The sequence below is a fragment of the Heloderma suspectum genome, chromosome 13 (assembly GCF_057233095.1).
Source record: "Heloderma suspectum isolate Gila_16-S chromosome 13, 16-S_ref, whole genome shotgun sequence".
Lineage (NCBI taxonomy): Eukaryota > Metazoa > Chordata > Lepidosauria > Squamata > Helodermatidae > Heloderma > Heloderma suspectum.
Genome location: NC_139470.1, coordinates 32,592,848 through 32,614,243, shown reverse-complemented (window position 1 = coordinate 32,614,243; position 21,396 = coordinate 32,592,848). Strand labels below are relative to the sequence as shown.

At 49.8% G+C, this 21,396-nt stretch overlaps 2 protein-coding genes across 3 annotated transcripts in view; one reads left to right on the top strand and one right to left on the bottom strand.

Moving 5' to 3' along the window:
* The window catches only part of GGT1 (gamma-glutamyltransferase 1), a 58,570-nt gene that overhangs the window by 596 nt on the left and 36,578 nt on the right, over positions 1–21,396 (bottom strand). For both annotated transcript variants that reach the window (XM_084819963.1, XM_084819962.1), the window contains exons 6-12: positions 18,615–18,772; positions 15,360–15,509; positions 9,762–9,898; positions 9,090–9,274; positions 3,969–4,096; positions 1,245–1,357; positions 373–486 (exon numbers count right to left, since the gene is read on the bottom strand). In XM_084819963.1, coding sequence (XP_084676089.1) covers positions 373–486; positions 1,245–1,357; positions 3,969–4,096; positions 9,090–9,274; positions 9,762–9,898; positions 15,360–15,509; positions 18,615–18,772 — 985 coding nt within the window. The remainder of the gene's footprint in view (positions 1–372; positions 487–1,244; positions 1,358–3,968; positions 4,097–9,089; positions 9,275–9,761; positions 9,899–15,359; positions 15,510–18,614; positions 18,773–21,396) is intronic.
* LOC146336339 (uncharacterized) lies at positions 393–3,074 on the top strand. Its single transcript, XM_084819965.1, has 2 exons — positions 393–560; positions 1,323–3,074. Exons 1-2 carry the CDS (start codon positions 479–481, stop codon positions 2,432–2,434), a joined length of 1,194 nt encoding a protein of 397 aa, XP_084676091.1. The 5' UTR covers positions 393–478; the 3' UTR covers positions 2,435–3,074.

The window sequence follows — 21,396 nt, the reverse complement described above, 5'->3', positions numbered from 1 at the left end:
GGGGTAGAGGAACTGATGCCTTGGCAAGGCAGCTTCATATGCAATGTTGGAGGGAGAGGTCTATTGTACCTGGGAGAAGTACAGTCTGTCTCTGTTTATGGATGCTCCATGGAGACTGATGGCTACGGAAGTTAGTGGCCATCCCCAAGCCCATGCCACAAGCTAATTACGCCTTGTGTGAAGCAAACCAGCATGTTTTAAACATTGTTTTGAACACGTATCTCTTTCTGGCAGTCCGTACATGACACTGCGTCTGGCCTTCCCCACCCAGATGTGTTTGTACCAGCAACAGAACCTGAGCACAGGTGATGCTCCCAGGAGGGTCTCCTACTCATCCCTTCACTGCCCGCCCTCTTCCCCAGTCGGACAGACCTTTTCCACGTTCTGCTCCAAGAGAGTAACAGGGGGGAACAACTGATTATGGACTCTGGGCTCCTCCACAGCTGCCTTAACATCGTAGCCAAACCAAAGGGAGCTGATGATCGTCTGGGCAAAAAACAGACAGAAAAGCACGCTGCTGGCCCCACATTTAGAGGAGTTTATCTGGACGGGGGCTGGAAGTGAGTCCCTGGGGTCCACGAAGCCAAGGGCTGTGGGAAAGTCAGGGCCGAGGAAGGCCTGCCCAAGGCGGACTCCACAGACCCCCAGGCCCTCCTGCCATCCCACCCCCTCCTCCACCAGGTGTCCCTCACATGTCCCTCTCAGCACATGTCCTGAGGGAAGAACCTTCAAGATGGCTCCAGCCAGGCCTCCAGAAGCAACGGCTTTAGAGCAGCTGTTCTTCTATTTTCTGCACATTCACTACCGTTTTATCCTACCCCTTATTCCGAGCAGCTCAGAGTGGTGTGCAGCTCAGAGTGGTGTACCCCTTGCCCTTTTCCTTCACAACAGTTGCCCCCCTGACTGGGGATTTGGCCCCAGGTCTCCCCACGCCAGCCCAGAGACCTCACAGCAGGATGTCTGCCCAGGCCCACTGGAGGAGGGGGGCAGCAGCTCCCTGCGGCTTCCGAGGGCAGTGGCCTCCCCGCCACAGCCCCCATCTCTCGAGGTCCTCCGCCGGCGTTCTGCTCTGTCCCTCTCTCGCCATTTCTAGGCTGCCTCCCAGGGTGGAGCCCTGGCTCCCTGTGGCCCTGCCTTCGGCCCAGGCCGGGCTCCCAGCTGCAGGCCTCATGGCACTGGCCAGGGTCCCCTCCCCTCCCCGCCGAAAACCGCTTGTCCTCGCAGGAGGGGCCCCTGGGACCCACCAGTGCTGTTGCTGTGGTGATTTTTGTCCCTCCGGAAGCACCAACCACCATGCTGAGCTTGTTCTTCTTATCCACCAGGATCGACGGACACATGGAGGAGAAAGGCTGCTTGCCTGTTAGGGAGGCAGGACGTGGAGCCGCTGGATGGAGGTCGCCCTTGCACCTGCCAGCCCTTCAAAAAAGCCAGCGACGCCACCAGCTGCCGCCACATCTCACGGCAGCGAACCCCACATGGCAGTTATGTGCCGTCCGCCGGACGGGGTGTGGGGCTTGGGGCCTGCTTGCTTTGCTCTCCTGCGGCAGGGCAGGCCCTGTTCCCCCAGCCTCACTCCTGGGCGGACGCGGGAGCCCGTCGTTCCCGCGGGGGCTGCAGCTGCGGCCCAGCGCGTCCGGAGGGCCCGGGGGAAGGCTGCTCTCCTGCACGTGGGCAGCCTCCTGGCTGGCACAAGGGCTGCCCAGTCAGCACTGTGCAGGCCCTGCTTCTCCTCATCCAGGGAAAAGCTTCCCGGAAGCACAAACCGGGGGGGGGGGGCTTGCATCACCGCCTCCACGGCGGGCACAGGGGGGAGGCGTGTGCGCCTGTCTGCGGCCTTGGCAGCCCCCACCCCCCCGCCGAGCCGGCCCTCCTGCGGTGCCACGTTTCCTCTGGAAGGAAAGCAGCCGATCAGCGATCCAAGGGGGAAGGCGAGGGAAGGGGCCCCTCGGGCGGGCCCCCCAGCAGCACCGCCTCCGTTGAGCTCTGCTGCTGCGGGGCAGGGGAGTCGTGGGGAGGGGGCTTGGTCACAGGCTGCTTCTGCCTCCTCTCTTGCTCACCCTTGCTGGGCATCAGAAAGCAGGAGCAGCCCTCTGTGCCCCGGGAGGAGCAGCTCCCTCCTTCCCCCCACGCTCGCTCTCTGGGTGGGCACTCGTGGGACGTGGGCCCAGCGGCCCAGTCCTCCCCAGGGGGCAGGGCGGGGCACGCGAGCAGGCAGCGGGGCCTGATCCTCTGGCTGGCTCCCTCCCACCAGATGGGCCCAATCCTTGCCACTGCAGTCCCCGGCGGCGAGCACAGAGGGCCTTCCAGTGGGGAGGGCAAGCGAGCCGTCAGAGGGGCCTCCTTCGAAGTGTGTCCTGCTGCAGCCTCACGGCACTCCTTGTCTTCTCAGGACATCACGTTCCCTAGGCCTCCTCATCAGTGCTGGTCACCATGACCGCTGTGGACCCTATCTGGCAGGGAAGGCAAGGCAGCCCACCCAGCCGCCCCATCCCCGGTGGCAGGGGAGGGAAGGCCTGGCGTGGGGCTGAACTCCCACTGCACAGCAGGAGAACCTGCATGGACACGTGAGAGGGCAAAGGGGCTGCTCCTTCCTTCCTTCCGTGAGCAAGCAGGAAGCGAGCCCGCAAGCAAGTGGGGGTGGCTTGCTTCTCATGCACTTTCCCTCAGCACCATCCCAGGCCTGGGGCGGCAGGCCGAGAGAGGCGGTCAGCGTGGCTGCTGGCCTCTTCTGCTGGCAAGCGGTGGGGTGGGGTGGGGTGAGGGAAAGTTCCAGGGGGCTTCCTGGCTTGGGTTGCCGCTGTCTGCTTGGTCACCTCTCCCCATCAGGAACAGCAGATGATGGGGGCCTGTGTGGCTGCTTTTCCTTGAAAAGAAAAGTTGCAGAATTATGCATGCTTGTTTGAAGTCCCACCCTCAATAAGCTCTTAGGCTTTCCTCAAATAGAAGTTGCTCCTGACATGACCCCGCTGGAGAGGAGCGGGTTTGGCTGGGCAGGGGGATGCTCACTCCTTTGGCTTTATCCTGCATCTATCCATCTGTCTATTGACTGATCATGAATTACAATTATTCTGTTGACCGTTCTAGCAGAGTTCTAGCTATTCTTTCAGAAGAAGATATAGAAGATAGCAATTCCTAAGATTTCAGAAAGGGTAAAGTTGTATTGGAGAGACCAATAAGGGAACAGGAGGCACATAAATTAAGCAGTCTAGGCCAAAATATTAGGCTGAACCTATATTGTAGTATTCTTATTTGATGGAACTGCATCTATTAAAAAGAATATTCTACCATTTTATTTTTTTTTTAAGTTTGGGGTGCTCCTCCCAGAGACCCTGAAGAAGTGTTTGGCAGAAGCCATGCAGCCGCGATGAAGCCCAGCTGCCCACACTTCCTGAAAGTCCTTGGGGGGGGGACTCAAGGGGGGCCGCGCACCCCTCCCTCTGCTTCTCAGCTCCTTTCCCGCTACTCAGTTGGGGCTTCCCTGGCCTGGGGCAGCTGAGCCCCAGTAACAAGGGAGCTGCCCTGCTGGACGTTGCCACCTCAAGGTGCTCCTAATGGACCATGGCTTGTTGTTTGGTTAACTGCTGGGTTGCTCAACCCCTAAAGAATCAGCGAGCCGGGTTTGCACGTCACAACCAGTAACCCAGAAAGGAGCCATTCCTTTCGACCAGCATGATCAGCCACCTAGAAAGCTGTGGGCTCTCTCTCTCCCACCCATGCAAACCAGGTCAAAGTCTTCAGCAGGGACTGCCTGGGGGAGTCGGTGGGCCAGGTCTTGACTAGGCATCAAAGGCACTGAGGATTCCTAGAGTTGGTGTGGATTAAAGAAACGTAGTAGTGCTGTAGTAGCGCAGTAGAAGGCAGCCAAGAAGGAGGAATGTTTGAATTTATAATGGACAGAATCAGACACCTCTTTGCATAGAAAGTCAGCAACAATGCAAGAACAAAGAAGCCAAATCCAGGAGCCTTACCTGGGGCAATGAAATTTGCAACAGAAGGGGGGACCCCAAAGCCATTAATGATGTGAGGAGAGCTGAAGTCGTCCATCTCGTCATTGAATATAATCCCACTCACAGGGGAACGAATACCGGAGCCAAAGCTAAGCCAGACAAGAAAAAGCCAGATCCATGATGGGAGCAAGATGTGCAGCAGCAGAGGCACCAGAAGAGCCACTCTGTGCAGAAAGCTTTCAGTCAACCGGGGTGGTGCTAGGCCTGGGCCCTAGCTCCGAACCCACTTCCCATGGCCACAGATCTCTTCCCAAGAACCCTAAGTGTCCACTGGTACTAATGGGAGGTTTTCTTCCCAGCTTAACTGCCAGGCAAGGGGCAATCTTCAAGGGAGACTGTGGCTGGGGCGGGATGGGTTTGCTCCCCCTTTTCACATGCTGTAACACCCCCAACCTCCTCCCTGCATGGCAATTAAGCTTAGAAAATATCTTTCCATTGGTGCTAATGGGAGATTTTCCTTAAGCTCTGTGTGTGTGGGGGGGGGGGGGCATTTCCAGAAGGATCACAGTGGAGAAGGGAAGGTTTATCTCCCTTCCCTGTGTGCTGTGCCCTCCCAAAATCTCTCTTCCACATGGTAAGTAAGCTAAAAAAGAATTCCACTGATACTGATGGAAAGATCGGGCCATAAATCTTTGAAGTGCCTAGCAACACCCTGAAGTCAACAATCCACATGAGCACAAGAGTGAGCTGTGCATCCCCCAGCATCACTTCAAGCTGCCTTCCAGGTCCACTTCACAAATTACAGGTTTTGACATAAGCACTAAAATGTGTGCCTGTGACAAATACAAGCAGGTACAAGTATCAGACATGAGAGTGGACACCATTCCCTGCCATATGCACATGCAACAGCACACACATTTGTTGAAGTGACTCTCTTTTCGTATGCTACAAAACATAACAATCAAACTGAAAACAGACAAACATGAGAAGAATCCATCTTTTCATATCTCTGTCGTAAAGCAGGCCTTGCTTCAATCCATTCGTAATAGGAAGGGCCCAATCTACGTGGGTGATTTAGTGCAGAGTGAGAGCACATCAGGGTCATTCATGACACATGACGTTGTCGCCACTCCGCAGCAAACCTACAGCTTTCCCCTGAAAACGGTGCATTTTTGGAAAGTCGTTTTACTGCGTCTTTTTTCCTTAAATGCAACTCCCGTGCAGTTCCGCTGCAGTGTGCCCCATTCCCCCGAAATAAATCCTGCATGATGGGCATGCCTAGGGTGTGTCTGTGACCTGGCCAAGGGGTGGGGCCTTCCCCTCCCCTCCCCATTGGCAGTAGCGTGATTTTTGGACACAGGTGATTCTTTTCCAACCAGTTAGCACTAATTTGCAATAGTGCTATATTGCAATAGCGCTGTTTCACACTTTCACTACTGGTGGTCCCCTTTCCTTCTCCGCTGTTTATTTTTACTTTGCCCTATGCAGCACAACAGCTTCCTATCAATGTAACCATTCTAGAAGTGGAGCGCACTTATGAAGACAAATGGCGGATGCAAGGGGAAGGTCTGGGGTAAACTGCAGGGCCATAATTCATCTCTTCCACTACACTTCCCTGAGCAGGGGAGCATGGACAGGGGCAGGGAATAAGCCGCTCCCATTCGCTGAGCAGCATCTACCCAGGTGATGACATTCAGTTCTACTGGCGGGACTGCCCACCCAGCCCCAGAGTCAGGTGGTCTCAAGGGTAGTTTGACCTGCGAAAGGGGGGTTTTAGGTAGCGTATACTCTGCTTTTCTTGCTTCGTGTGCCCCTGACAGACCAAAGCAATTTCATGAAAATCCAGATATAACCAGAAAGCGCTTCTCATACCGCTTCCGTGTAGCCTGGGCCAAGGCAACACCTATGCTGGGCAGAATGCTCGTTTGCATTACAGATGCCACTCCTCCCCGCCTCTCAATCCATCTGTAAGGACTGGATGTTAAGATGAAGAGGCTCAAGTGCCTGCCTGCGAACCGCTTTGGGGTGCTTCCAGGAGGGCTCCTAGTGCTACCGGTGAAAAGGGTGGTGTTTTTCCACAACAGGTGGAAAAAAATGTGGAAAGAAAAAAGAGGCAAGATGTGGTGAGAAACCATGGGAGGGATGCAAGGCAACATTGGGAGGAAATGCCCCTAGCCCCTGCACAGTCCCATGAATGAGGCGAGGTGAGTGCATAATGAAAGCCCTGTCTGGGAGTCCCCTTTCAGTCCCACACCTTGCAATCACTTGCTTAAAGGGAAAGGAACAGGCCTGAACATGAAAGCGTTTTTGAGAGATTTTTTAACAGAAATGGGTCTTGAAGAATCTCTCACTGCACTTGGATGTATGAATTCACAGCTAGCAACCTGCCTGCCACTGATGGAGCGTTTGGAGCTGTGTTCTTCAGAAACTTACTGGGATGTTTGCATCAGTTTGCTCCATCGCTCATTGTAACCCACTGCTGACACCATGTGGAGAATGCTCTATCTGCAACTAGTGTGCACAAAATGCAGACAGTGATTTTCCCACCCAAATGTTGATCCACTTAAATTTGCAGACTCCCACCACCCCACCCTTCCCAGTAGGGCTGTTGTGCCTTTAGCAACTATGGGTGCCTCCAGACAAGACTTTTATTCAGCAATCACCCTGTCCCATTCATGGAATTTTACAGGGGGTCCAGATGTCACTGTATACCATTTGTAACCCTCCCATGTTTTCCCATCACTTCTTCCTTACCAGAGAAAATCCACTAAGAAGAAAAAAATTGAAAAGCTGCACAATGCTATATGAAAAGCAGAAATTCAGCAGGAGAACTGTTTCCACCCAACATGGAACTGCAGTAATAGCAAATTCTGGCCTGAAGGATTTCCCTCCCCTTGAACACCCCTCCCCCCCAATGTTGGATAATTAGTGGCTATGTATGTGGTCATTGTTCATGAGCTCAGTTTATGCTCTCATCACTGTCATACATCCTATGGCTGCTGTTGTGAGTCTGGTCATCCCCCCAAGAATTGTGGTCTTCAAGCAGATGCCCGTTATGGCTGCAGTGGAGGCGGGCTGCAAGACCCCCCAGAGAGAGGGCAAAAGCAGTGTTGGCCATGTGGCTCATGACTCTGCTTATGTGGAGGAGCAAAAGTGGAAATTTTTTTGTGGTAAAGTTGGGCAAACCCAAAAGGACTGCATCAAGATGAAATATTCTATGTGTGATGCAACCAGCCATGTAGGCAACAGCAACAGTGGCAAGTGGTCCGTGGAGAGGTCTGAACTGCCAGCTGAGAGCCACCTTTTGGATGCAAGAAGTATGTGGGGAATGACACGTGCCTGTGCACAGCTCCCATGCTGCAGGCACCGCACCGGAGTGGAGTTGCCTGCATGACCTGTACGGCATCCAGGACTCCTACCATGGCTACAAAACTTTGGCATGGACTAAACAGAAATGCGAGGACACGGTCCCATAGAGGGGGAAGGGGGTGTAGTGAACCTTAGGTAGGGGTGGCTTGTTGCAAGGGGTGGAAAGGGAGTGAGTGTGGCTGGTTATCAAGTAGACAGGAGAGAATACAGGGGCTCTGTTAATTAACTAGTATCTCCTCCAAACATATGCCAAAGTTTTGTGCTACTTTTGTGCCAAAAGTATCCACAACTTTGTGCCACAAATCTCGAGTTTTGTGCCACCACTCACAACTGCATGAAATGTGGGTTCATAGTTGACACACACAAAAACCAACATTGTCATATCACCTCCAAACCTGTGCCAAGGTTTTGTGCTAGTTTTGTACTCTTTTGTGCCACAAATCCTGAGTTTTGTGCCACCACCAAAAGTGTGAAAATGATATACCCTTTGGTGCGGCCTGGTGAACGCTAAAAGAAATCCATTTTCATATCTCTTCTGAACCTTTGCCAAAGTTTTGTGCTAGTTTTGTGATGTTTTGTGCCACAAATCATGAGTTAAATAGGTAGATCTGCAGCAAGCATTCCATGTCTTTTCAGAATCAAAGTCTCCAGTTCCACTTATAGTGTCTGACGAAGTGAGTTGTAACCCACAAAAGCTCATTAATTTATTAAAATATAAGAACAACTAAAAGTTATTTTAAAAGGTGAAACTCTCCCTTTATTCATGAAAGAGAAAGCCCCATTGAACTCAGCAGCACAAAACAACACAAAAATTGACACATTCAGAAGTGAAATGAGAATGTGTTTTTTTGTCTGTGTAACTCCCTATTATGCATATGCACACAGGCTTGCTTCACACGGAGCTTTTATCCTGCGATTGAGATTGGTCTTTCAGAGAAGTTTGTGGGCTCTTTACATGACGCCATGAACCTCCAAGGCATCTCCTGCACTAAATGCCCTTTGTTCCATTTTTAAATAGAATGCAGATCATGAGCTATCAAATTACCCCGCTGTGTTCCGCTTGAGTTCCCTCTGTGAAAAGAGAAAAAGCGGCAAGAAGAGGAGCGAGATCAATGAAAGAAAATGGAAGATTCAGCTACGGAGGAGGAGGACGGGGGAAGAGGTGGGGGGAAAGGAAGCAGGTGAAAAAGGGAGTCATTGTGATCCTTCATTTAAAACAGAAGCAGAAAGCCCCGTTTTAAAATGCAGGATTTTAGGCTGGTGTAGAGATACCCACAGTTGTGGGTAGCAGCACAAAATTTGGGATTTGTGGCATAAAAATAGTATAAAACTTTGGCATAGGTTTGGAGGAGACACTCATTTGTGGGATTCATAGTTAACACAGCCAAATGTAGGGGAAATGGGTCAGTTAAGCAGGGGCGAATGAGGAGAGACGGGGGGAGTGAGGAGAAGTTCTGGGGAACTGGGAGCTATAAAGCTGATTTTACTTTTGAGTGTTTGAGTTGTTCTTATACCAATTTGTTTCCATATTCCTTGCTCACCCAAAATATTCCGATCCTGTTGACTGTAAATAAACCTAGTTTATATTTTTGGGAAAAAATCTAGATAAAGCCCACTTTGGTAAGGTTTGAACACCTCTCCAAGTGTCATGGACTGGCACTGCATCCCATAACTTGGTGGAAAGCATGGCAGCCTGAACAAAGTCTCCCTTTAGTTCATTTTTGTGATGCCAACCCAGAGCCCCCTACATGCAAGTAACGTTTGAGCTCATACTATTGGTTGATGGTGCTGGTGGCGGACACTGCACTGCCATCGTCAGCCACAACGGAGAGGTGGGATGTACCAGCATTATCTGGAACGTAGTACTCAGGCTCATAGTAGCCAATTTCATGGGTGGTGTCAGTGATTTTGGCCCGCAGCTGATCTGCAAAGGACACTGATGTCATGTTTCCGATCACCTGGATGGAAGAAGGGGAGGAGGAGGAGGAAACGGTTGATATCACCATGCTGGAAGAAGTACAGCAAAGGGCAAACAAAATGACTGACAGGCTGGATCACCTTCCTAAAGCATATGGTGCTTTTGATCCTAGGTTAAAAAAAAAAAATCCTGGAGAACACTGTGCCTGTTTCCCCCAGTTTTGTCTTTATCCGCGTATTCCTTAGCCTGGCTTTAGTATATATAGAAATGGAATCTTGAGCTTGCCCATGCGTAAAAAAAATGTCTCTGGCCCCACCGGGAGGCCCATGGCCTCCAGCACTCTGATTTCAGCAGTGGCTATCTGTCTGTCTCTGGGAATCTGACAAGGCAAGGCACAATGCTGCTTTTGCCCCCAGCATTCTGTGGGGGAGCATATGATGGACATTCACAAAATGCTGAAAGGTGTAAAGTGTGTAAATAGGGAGAGAATGCTTGTCCTTTGCATTACAGACCGGTTAACTATCTACCCCAGTGATGTTGACAAATGCTGGGTCTCCCAATAAAGTCCTCTTCGCATAGGCAAAGCGGAATGCTTCCAGGATGCGGTGGTAAGTCAAGGCCTTTTCCTCCAGAGTTGTGATGCTGTTCCTGGAGAAATTGAATCCTGCCAGCAGGAGGCAAAGATGGGACATCAGTCACGCGAGCAGCAGACACCTCCATGGCCAAAGCTGTTGAGACTGAGATTTGAGCCAAACTGGGCAGCGGGGGGCGGGGTGGGTCTGCAGTTAGTGGGCCAAGCGGCAACCGCTGGCTGCTGAATCATACCTTTGTATGGTTAAGACAGGGGAGTGAAACCCAGTATGATGCAGTCCACCACCCTGGCCTAAGATCCTTATGGAGGACGGGCTGGGGAGGGAGTCAACATAACATCAGTTTTTAAAAAGGACACGGGGGGCCCATCAGCCAAACATCTGTTCATGGAAGATTGTAGCAAAAGATTATAGCCACAGCTGGCATCAAGCATAGGCACTTGCTGAGGGCCCACAACCCAGCAGGGCCCGTTAAGAGCAGCCCCCTGGACCTGCTCCTCCTCTTCACCAGTGCAACCTGCTTGTTCACCCACCTTTCTTTCTGGCCCAGATAATGGTGATGGTGAGGAGAGGAGGAGCGATAGATGCCACTGCCTGCTTGCTCACTGCCTCTCAAACAAGTGGCAGCAATGAGGAGAAAGAGACAACTGGTGACAATGGCGGTGAGAAGATCAACTCACTGAGGGAATCTCGCCCAAGGGCTCTCAAAGACCTGGAGCTGGCACTGATTATAGCTAGAGCTATGTAACATAGAACAAGCCTTGCTAAGGAAGACTCAAGGAAGTCTTGCCTCAGAAACCTTTGACAGTATCAGTCCCACACTCCAAGGGCATCTCTACACCAGCCTAAAATCCTGCATTTAAAATGGGCCTTTCTGCTTCCATTTTAAATGCAGAATCACAACTCCCTTTTTCACCCGCTTCCTTTCCCCCCTCCCCTTCCCCCCCTTCTCCCCATATCTGAGTCTTCCACTATCTCTCGTTGATCTCGCTCCTCTTCTTGCTGCTTTTCCTCTTTTCACGGAGGGAACTCAAGCGGGACACAAGGGGGTAATTTGATAGCTCATTATCTGCGATCTACTTAAAAATGGAACAAAGGGCATTTAGTGCATGAGGGTCACGGCAGGGTCACGGCCTCATGTAACGACTTCTGTGAAGGAGCCATTTCAATCGCAGGATAAAAGCTCAGGGTGAAGGAGCCCCAAGAATGGTGGGCATGGATGTGGGAGGCTGGGGTTCAAATTCCTGCTAAGCCCACAGGGCAATCCAGGAAGCACCCTCTGTCTCAGCTTCAGCTAACTTTGCAGGATTGTTGAAAGTGCAAAAAAGGAGACAAGGATTGTTGTACCAGACCTGGGCTATCACCGTAGACATGCATGCGTTCCCCCAGGTTGTGCTTGCTCTGAAAAAGACTTGGAATGCCATTGCAAATGTGCTGCTAGGCACTCCTAAAGGGACGCCCTGATCTTAAATGAGCAAAGATGCTAAATCAACCTGAGCCAATGGGCCCGGTGGGCTTTTCCACAGACCAACATTTGGTTCTCCTAAAAGCTAGCTATGCAGCTCAGCAGAGGAAATGCTGGAAGAGGGAGCTGGCTGCATTTCATCCTCCAGGTCTGTGTGAGGAGAGCCTGCTGGGACATTTGAAACACCTGGCCAATCTGCCTGCTAGTTGGAGATTGTTATTGTTCACACAGGTGACACTGGTATGTGCCTGGGAGACTCGATGGCTCACCAGGGGAAGTGGCTGGGTGGCCACGGACTGGTGATGACGTCCTCCGTTGCGAAGGGCATCGGACTGCTCTAAGTTCACACTAAATCACTCTTGATGCAGTGCGAAGACGGCCCCCTAGCGAGCGCCCCATTAATGCGGTCATGGGAAGGAGGAGGTGCTGGTGTTGCAGGAGGTAACAGGTCAGTGGTGGAGAAGAGCAATTAGACATGGTACACCTGCTCCCTCTTCTGGTTTTTCCCGCAACCAGATGGTACCGAGCTGCCTTACCAGCCCTCAGGGTAACAGCCCAACTGCCTCCCTAGCTGGTTTTCTGCTTCTATTTAAAGAATTCTTTATTATTGACCTTGATGTTGTTAGCGATATGCTCCTCAAAGTGTTTTTTTGCATCTCATATTGTCTGCTTTTGCCTCCTTTGAACAAGTCTGCGCTCCCTTTTGTTCTCATTTGGGGAAGACTTCCATTTTCTGAAGGAACCCTTCTTTTCCTTCGGCTATTGGGCGGTATAGAAATGAAATAAATAAATAAATAAATAAAATTTTCTCTAATAACTTCCTTGACACAGCTCATTAACCATGCTGGTGATCTCTTGGATGCTACCTTTCCTAACCTGTGGTATGCATTTTAGCTGAATTTCTCTTATTGTATTTTTAAGTAACCTCCAAGCATTTTGAAGGGATTTAACCCTCTTGACCCCCCCCCGCCTCAGTTTCGTTTTTACCAGTTCCTTCATCTGAGAGAAGTTTCCTCTTTCAAAGTTAAATGCGACTGTGTTGGACTTCCTGGGCAATTTTCCACTTAAATATCTATTAAATCTGATAGCACTGTGCTCATTGTTTCCAGCTGGTTCAACTGTTTCCAACACTCACATCTCACATTAGGTCCTGGCCAGCACCCATTAAGATTAAATCCAGGATTACCCCTCTTCTGGCTGGTTCCATGACCAACTGTTCTAGGGAACAGTTGTTTAGGGCACCAAGAAAGGTAACCTCTTTGTCATGACTGGAATATGCATTTATCTAGCCAGTAATTGAAGTCACTCATTATTACAATGCAAACTTGTCTGTATGCATCCCTGATTTTGTCATACATCTCAAGATCTCCATGAGTGTTCTGGTCTAGGGGACAATAGTATGTCCACAGTACTAAATTACATAGGCATGCTACCTCCAGTACCAGAGGCGGTATGCTGGGGAACATGGGTGGGAGAGTGCTATTTTAGTCGTGTCCTGCTTGTGGGTTCCTGGGCAACAGCTAGTTGGCCACTATGTGAACAGAATGCTGGACTAGATGGACCCTTGGTCTGATCCAGCAGGGCTCCTCTGATGTTCTTACGTTCTTCCTTCTGGAGCCTAGTATTATCACCTGCAGTGCTTCTGTGGAAGAGCCTGTCCCTTTTAGGTTTTCTAGTCTGCTTGATATTATGCCTTCATACGCCCTTCCCTGTCCCTCCTATAGAGTTTCTATCCAGACATGACTGTATCCCGCTGGTTCTCTCTGTTCCACCAGGTTTCTGTTATGTCCACTATATTATGTTCTCCTTTAAAACCAGGCACTTCTGAAAGTGGAAGATTCAACAGCTATTCCCTTGTCATGATCGGATTACTTCCTGGTGAGGTTTAAACTTGGGTGGCATTCTCCCTTGGCAAGGCTGGGGGACCTCTTAACATGCTCCACTCACAGGGGCGAATGGATTCTGAAGGATCTCAGAGGCTCTAGGAGAATTTCCTGCTGGTATGGCTAGTGCTCCTCTCAAAGTCCTGATTGCTCTGTGGGTGAAGGAGATGGCCCAGGCAGTTCTTGCAAGTGTGCTCAAGTGCACTCTTCTTCTATGCAGATCCCATGCTTAGCATACACGTCAGCTGAGGCCAATGGTGCAAGATGGGTGACGGCTAGAACACAGCTGGAGGAAAATTTGAGCCAAGGCTGGCCAAACACAGCCCGAAGGTCGTTACTGAGCCTCTTCTGTGGCAGTGGAGAAAGCGTTTTTCCCACCACCACTGCATCTTCTCAGTGTCATCCATCAGAGTTTTTCTGAGTGGCTAGAGGCCTATTGCAGTAAGGCCCCAGGGGAGAGATGGTGGCATCCTCAGCAGCACACTGTGGCAAGTTTGAGAGACATTTTGACAGTAAAGTTGCTCGCATCTATCATGATTTGGAGTCCACATTTAATTACTTTAACAGAGGTGTGTAGAGCACCATCTGCTCCTGTTTTCTTGGATGAGTTCCAGTTGCTGAGGCTTGAGAGTTCAGACCAGGTGCTCGACCAATTCCAGCTGGCCACTCACACGCCCTGATCCCTTTTTGCTTATTACGTTTAACAGGGAGAGCTTGTCTGGCTAGGTCCAGGACGCTGTGAATTCCTCAATGAGTGTGTGACCCTGCTGAGTCCCTTGGGCCTCTCAGAGAACCAACAGGGCCCAGATTCTCTTGGTCCTCTCAGATACCATGGCATCCTTCTGGACAGGCTGTTTGGATTGGACATCGCAGTGTGCCTCACCTGCTGGAGTGGCCAATTCCAGAGGGTGGTGCTGGGAAATTATTGCTCTGCCCCATGGGCTCCATTTTATTCCTGTGCTGTGTAACATCTACATCTGAGGGAGATCGGCCAGAGATGAGGTTTGAGGTGATATCAATAGGCAGATGACAACCAGCTCTACTTCTCCCTTTCCAGGGGAGGCAGTGGATGTTCTGAACCAGGGCCTGGTTGCATAATGGAGCAAAGCTCAGTCCAGACGAGTTGGCAGTTCAGTTAGTGAGTTTGTCTGCCTGGCTGGGTGGTGGCCAGCCTTGTATCTGAACAGAGATAGCTTTTCTGCATTTATCTACACTCTGGTAAACTCCCTCTGGTAAGCTGGATTACATGGTGTTGCCTTTGAAAATAGTCTGGAAACTTCTGCTAGTCCAAACGAGGGCAGCATCATATTGCACCAGTGCTATGTGATCTGCACTGACTTCCAGTTCATTTCCACACCCAATTCAAAGGGCTGGTTTCAACCTACAGAGCCCTAAACATCTGGGAGCCAGGTTACCTGTAGGGGTGTCTTCTCCCATATAAACCTGCCCAGACCATAGCATCATCTTCAGATACCCTTCTCTAACTTCCCCCTGCCAAATGAGGTGAGGTGGGTGGCTACTAAGGGACTTTTCAGTGGTGGCACCTCGGTTGTGGAAAGGCCTCCCCAGAGAGGCTTGCCTGACTCATGCCAGTTCCCTTCCTGCACAAGAAGCCAGGATGAAGTGCAGATCCATGCATCCAGGAGCCTAGGTTAAGGGTAAGGTGTGACCAGGCCTGCTGGATCACAGCAACAGGCCCACTATCCTGTTTCCAACAGTGGCCGCTGAGAAACCCACAAGTAGGGTAACCACGCTGCCCTGCTTTTTATCTTTAGCAGCTGCTATTCAGAGGTAGTCTGCCTCTGAGCATGGAGGTTTTGTTCAGCCACCATGGATCAAGGTTCCCTTCCTGTGCCACTTCTTTGCATCATCTCCTCATACAACAAAGTGGAGGCTGTGCCTTGTGGCGTTCTGTCTCCAGTTCTGTCACATTGGCAAGAAACCAGGGGCCATCCTTGGGAAATCTTCCCACACCCAACGCTTTCCTTGTACTGGGATTGAGGTCCTACCCCAACTTGCTAATGTCACTACTGTTCACCCCGCCCCCCACCATTTTTACAACCATTACACCCCTTTTTAATTTAAGGGCACAACTTGTGAAGCACAATGCCAAAAAAAACCCTGGAAAGTGACACCAAAAAGCCCTTTGCTGATTAAATATGTGCCAGATCAGCAAAAGACTCCTACCTTTCAGGATGTTGAGGATGAGCACTAGCACAGCACCACTCAATGGTGCACTGGGAGTGTACATGGTGAACTCGCCAATGGTTACTTTTAAAGGGTTCTCATCCAGAATTGGTCTGTAGTCCCTCAGGTCTTCCATGGTAATGATTCCTCCTGGAAGAAAACTGGAGATCTTGAGTGGACTAGAGCTACCAGAATGTTTCAGCATGGATGTTGAAGGTTCACACCTGTCATTCACAAGTGTGCGCATGGCAAACACACCTTCAAACACGCCTTCAAGGCGTGATTCTGCTTGATGTTTCAAATGTGTTAATGACTTCGATGCTTATTCCATGATGGGCTGTTGCCACCTGGCTGGGATCATGGGTCATGGATCTTGTCACCATGCTGGCAACCAAAGGAGTGATTATTCCTGACACCCAAGTAATTCACCCTGTCAAACCCTGGCTGGCTTTGGGGAAAGTTCAGGGTTTGGGATGCTGTCCTCCTAACCCCCAAAAGCCTTGTCCCTTAATCCTACAGAGGCCTCATGTCCCTCAGCCAATTAAGGAACAAGAATTAAGAACAAGTCAGCGCAACTGCACCCGTAACCCAATGCACCAAGGAGCAGTCACAACCCAAAGCAGCACATGCAAGCAGGATATTTTCCCTGTGTCCCCAAAACAATCTCCTGGAAGCTCTCCGCTCACCTTGTCAGTACCGTCCAAGTAATCAGGGTGTTTGGGGAACATGTGTGCCAGATTTTAGCTTTCTAAGGCTTGTGGAAGCACTCTTAAAAGCATGTTGACGCCACCATGAGCCAGGCAGACTACCAAATAAACAAGACTACCAAATGAAGCCTGCACATTCTTGTTGTATGACTCTGACTGGGAATGGAAGTGGCCGAATCCAGGCCTGAAGAGGCAAGCAAACTCTGGAAGTCCCGCATTCTGTCCCATGCACGTAGCCTGGCATGCTTCGTGCTGCAGCGCTGGCCTCTGTTACAAGGGGAGCTTCATGCTCCAGGTTTTGACCACTAGCTGTAAAAAAAAGTCTGGTTTTCAGACTCTTTCCACATGTGTGTCTGTGTATCTGCCCAATTTCTGCTTGACAGGTGGTCTGAAAGTACTTCACAATTTTGGGGTGCACAAAGCTCTCCCTCCCAAACTTCCATAGTAATCAGAGTGTCCTGGACTTCATGGGCAATGAGTTGTACCTTCCCAGCACAGGTGAGCATAGCTCCGCCGTTGGGGAGGTGCGCCCAGTCTCCCTTTATCGCACTGGGATCCCTAGCCATGGAAGTGTCTCAGGTTACATGCGCTACATTTCAGCTTGCTGAGTGGTCTGGGAATGCCTTCCGCCACCAGGGACCCTCCAGGCGAGTTGGCCTGCAACTCCCGTCCTCCTCAGCTGGCATGGCAATGCTTTGGCTAGGCAGGCTGGGAAGGGTGGGAGTCGCAGGCCAACGCACCTGGAGGTTGCCAGATCAGGAAAGGCTGCCCTAAGCCAGCAACCTGCATTGCAGACCTCTCGCTGTTGCCTTACGGAGCTGGCTTCAGTCTAGATTCTGCCCTTGCACGAGTGGGAGTCTGCTCGCACAACTGACTTCCGCTCATGCAATGGAAATGGAACTTCCCTGTCCTCACTTCCCCCCCAGCAGACCGCACAGGTCTACTCCAGAGGATCCCCTAGCCCCCTGGAGCAGATCTGGGAGGTGTGCAGGATACTGCAGGTGGGAGGGGAAATCTGTTCTGCCAGCAGTTCCCCTCCTGTTGGTGAAACACTACCGTTGGATACAGCCCTGTGTCTAAGCTCTAATTCTACTCCCTACCCAGCCTTAAGCCAATTTCCCTGCTAAGTTTCACCTCAGTTAACTCACAGGGCTTACACTGCAGTCTTCCCTCTGGTAGGGGTTCTCTGCACTCAAGGCCTTCTCAAAATGTCACCTCTAGTCTCCCATTTGGTCCAGCAACTTCTGTTGCTTCAGGTCCGTGGCACCCCTGTCACTTTGGCGTCTGCTCCTTCCTGAAGGCTTATACACTGGTAGATGGCTATATCTCAGAGTTGGTGGCCCTGAAGGTGGCCGATGGCTTGGCTCCGTCTACTGGGTGCAGCAAAGACCAATTCTGTTATTTTTACATTGACAGCTACAGACTATCATGGCGCAGAACTTGAGTCTGTACCAACTGCGAGGTCGTGGAAACATTCCGTGAAATGAATGAGTGTTCAGTTGCCAGCATTTCTAGAATGGGGAAGAAAATGGCAATGAGCCTATGGGGGATTTTCTCTCTAGTGCCTCCAACACCAATGGGGAAACTGCTCCTTCACTGGACAATCCCTTCTATGGGGTTTCTTATTTTTAGCAAATGCCTATATTCCAGGGCCTAAGAAACTCTCTGCCACTATATCTCAGAGTTCCACAAGCTGATACCTGTTCTCTTAGAATACTTCAAAACCTTGTCTTAGCTTGGCACAAGAGGCTTAGGCATGAGATGGGCCCCACCACTAGAGACAAGCTGAATGATGAAACAATTTATTAAAGGGATATTTTGTACATAAGGGGATACTAATATTTACTTTGGGGTTTTTAAAAGAATGTTTGTTGACACTTCTTAAGGGCTAAAGAGACACTGCTGCCAATACACGCCTCTCATGGCTTCTTTTAGCTCAGGCCAAATTCCCAAAACCTCCGCCCCAGCCAAACACACCCACAGCCGGGTCCGGCTCTTGAGCACAGTTTTCCCCTGACCCCCAAAGCTCCTCCTCCTCCATTTCTGGCTGCTTGGACTATTTATCTGGCTTTTAGTGCCTGCTTGAGTAACCTCCTTCTGGCCAGACCCTTGGGCAGCCTCCTGGCACAACGCAGCCAACTGCTCCCTACTCCTGGTCTTCACCAACCACGTACAGTTATCCCACAGAGAAGTCACAGCTGAATATTCCGGCCCCAGCTATTTCTCCTCAGCTTTCTCCTAGTCCTTCTATAACACCGCACGCCAACCAGCAGAGCTTCTCCCTTTCTAACTACCAACAGACTGACTCAGTCCCTAGCTGCCAGGTACTTAACTGTCCACTGCCCTTTCCCAAGCACTCTTTTCCACCTAGTTAGAATCTCCAGCCCATCAGAATCAAATTTACCCGATTCAGGCCCCATTTAAAAATACTCCGTACTATCGTCTCTGTAGGCCTCAGGCCTACACAGATACAGAGGGTTTGCAGAGCAACAACTGTTATATACGTGGCATTTCTCCAAATACTCTGCAGGATCCTGCTCTCTCTCACCTGCTTTCTGGATGTCTGTGACAATTTGCTCTGCTAAGCTCCCCGTGTAAAAAGCATCTGGTCCCTCATTGGCTAAGGTCTCGTAGGTGTTGGCCAGTTTGGGCAGCGTGATAGTGTCGTTCTCCCGGAGGACTTTCCCTTCTTTGCAGAAGACCTTGCTGAGGAGAGAGAAGACGGGGTGGGTGGGAAGAATCGGTCACATTTCCTCAGAGAGCCCTTCTGGCCCAGAAAGAACATGACACACGTGTGCCTTTGGAGGAGGGTATTTATGCCCAAGGTTTTGCTTTTGTGTTTTGCTGGATTTATTAAGCCACAGCTATTTCACCTGTCCCCTCGCAGCCATACCAAATTTCAGTCAAGGACGGTCTAATAGAAATACACAGTTTCACTTGAACAGTACATCTCTGTTTTGGATTTTCTATAGCACATGAAATGTCCTATTGAAACATATTTATTCCTAACATTATGGCCAATAACACATGCTCCATAACTACTGCTAGGCAGCCGCAACTTCTTTATGGAGCCTGATGACTAATTAATTTACAATATTTATATAGCACTCTACATCCAATGAAATGTTTGAGCAAAGAACAATAAAAAGAAAGGGAAAAAATCAAAGTACAGAAATACAGAATTAAAATCTTTAAAATCAAAGTATGCCAATAAAACTGTGGCTGGTCAGTCAGGGAAGGCATGCTTAAATAAAAATACAATCAGCAGGCACAGCAAATGCAACCAGCCCTTTGCACAGAGGCACCTTTATTGCTCCCTGGACCCACCCAGTTATACCCCCACCCCCCATCTAGCTTTTATTAGCCAGGAGGCGCAAGGATAGAGAGGGCACGCGATTGGTTGCATTGCTGCAAACACCTTGATCCCACAAAACTGGGCAGATGGTGCCATCAGACACCTCTACTGGAGTTGCGTTAATAACAACGTCAAGTTTGCTGCAGAGATGAGCAATTTTGAGCAATGTTGTCCTCACAGTGTGATGCAAAAAGGTAACTGTTGTCATGCCCGCACTGAAAGACTCCTCCTCACAGGAAGGGTTGGAGGACAGGAATCACCCACCACCAGCAATGCCAAGAATCTGCCAGTAGACCAGGAGGAGCCTGGGCCCTCAGGGATGACTGCCGTGAAGACATCACCTGTGGAGGACAAGGGCTCTGCCTCAGAGGGGGAGGCAGAGAAACCCCCATGCCCTCTGGAGAGGTGCCGCCTGAAAAGACAGGAAGTCAGAAGGAGTGTTAGACTGAGCAAGAGGCCTCCTTGTGTGAAAAGGTCTAGTCCTATGCAGGGAGGCTTGCTCACAAGGAGGACCTTTTCAGCTGCAGTCACTAACAGTTTGGTTCAGTTTATTATTATCAATCAATCAATAAAGCTTCTGTTGTTTCAACCAAGGGTTACAACAAGCATACAAAAAACATAGATGAGTAAAAATCAGATAAAACATACCTGACAAGTTTGTAATCAGTTTGCAAAGTCAACAGATTTGCTCTGTAGCTTTGGGCTGCAAGGGCAAAATTTGCCAGTGCCAGGAGAATTGTCTTATTGTGACTTGTAAACAAAACATTCATTCTGTCTGAGTCGGACCAGATGGACTTTTTCTCAAAAAATGTATCTAGATACTTAGAACGAATTTGGGAAAAGATAGAACAATAGAACAGATGATGAGGCAGGTCCTCCGCTTTGCCACTATGACAAGGGCAAAGTCTGGAGGCATAAAGTGTTTTATTAAAATGCCCTTCCAAAACTGCCTTTTTCATCTGCTGCATCCTTAGTCGTGTTAGAGGTGATCTGAGATGAGGAGTAGAAATAAGAATCAAATCTCTTTCACCTTCAAAATTATTCTTGGTCTTAGCAAACCAGGGTGCTTGTTCCTGGAAACTGCACAAAGATCCAACTGGATAGAGACACTATAAACCCTCTCCTTAAAAACAACTTTACTGTGGGCTGTATTTAAGATAGTGAAATACTGGGTAGAGAAGCCATAATAATGAATTTGGGAACTTAATCTCTGAAACCAAGATACTGTATTTGATGGATTTGTTCTTATTTACTCTAAAAGACACAATTTGGGTAATCTGGTTGGAGGCGAGAAAAAAACCTTGAGCCAATAATTAAAGGCCCTAATATCATTTTGTGTCCTTTTTAGTTTTCAGGTCATCTCTTTTCTGGAGCCACATTGGCTTCTTCTGTTGTCTTCCACCTTTTTTCTTGTTGGAATTATTTGTAATTGTGCCTTGAGAATTTCCTTTTATTTTATTTTTTTTAACTCCCACCCATCTTGGACTCCATTTCTCATTAGAGTCACTTGCCATGAGACCTTACTTATAATTGTTCTGAGTTTATTAAAATTGGCTTTCCTAAAATCCAGGGTATGCATTTGGCTACACTCAGCTTTTGCTTCCTTTAGAACCAAAAACTCAAGTATAATAACATCATCACTTTCCACCAGAGTTCCCATAACTGCTACTTTGTCCACTAAGGATAACTGCTATCCACCTCCTCCCATGCCACATCGTAGGCTGCGCAGATTATCCCCACACTCCACGCTTGTAACAGCGGGGCAAAGAGGGGGGAAAGGGGGCCTTCCCAGGGGCAGGGAGAAGCAGGGAGTGCAGAAGTGCCGTCCACAACTTCCTATGTGTCGTCCAGCCTCCCCACCCCACGCTTTGACATCCTATCACTAGACAGCCAAAACTGGCCATCTAGCCACGAATGCAGAGAGGCTGGAACGTGGAGGAGATGATCCCCTCCACGTTTCTCCTGCCATGCATTG

What these genes read in the sequence shown, in the direction of transcription:
- LOC146336339 (XM_084819965.1), top strand. Translation starts at nt 479, where the DNA reads ATGATCGTCTGGGCAAAAAACAGACAGAAAAGCACGCTGCTGGCCCCA. An exon ending in TATCTGGACGGGGGCTGGAA is followed by an intron (nt 561 to 1,322) that starts GTGAGTCCCTGG and finishes CTTATCCACCAG; the next exon opens with GATCGACGGACACATGGAGG.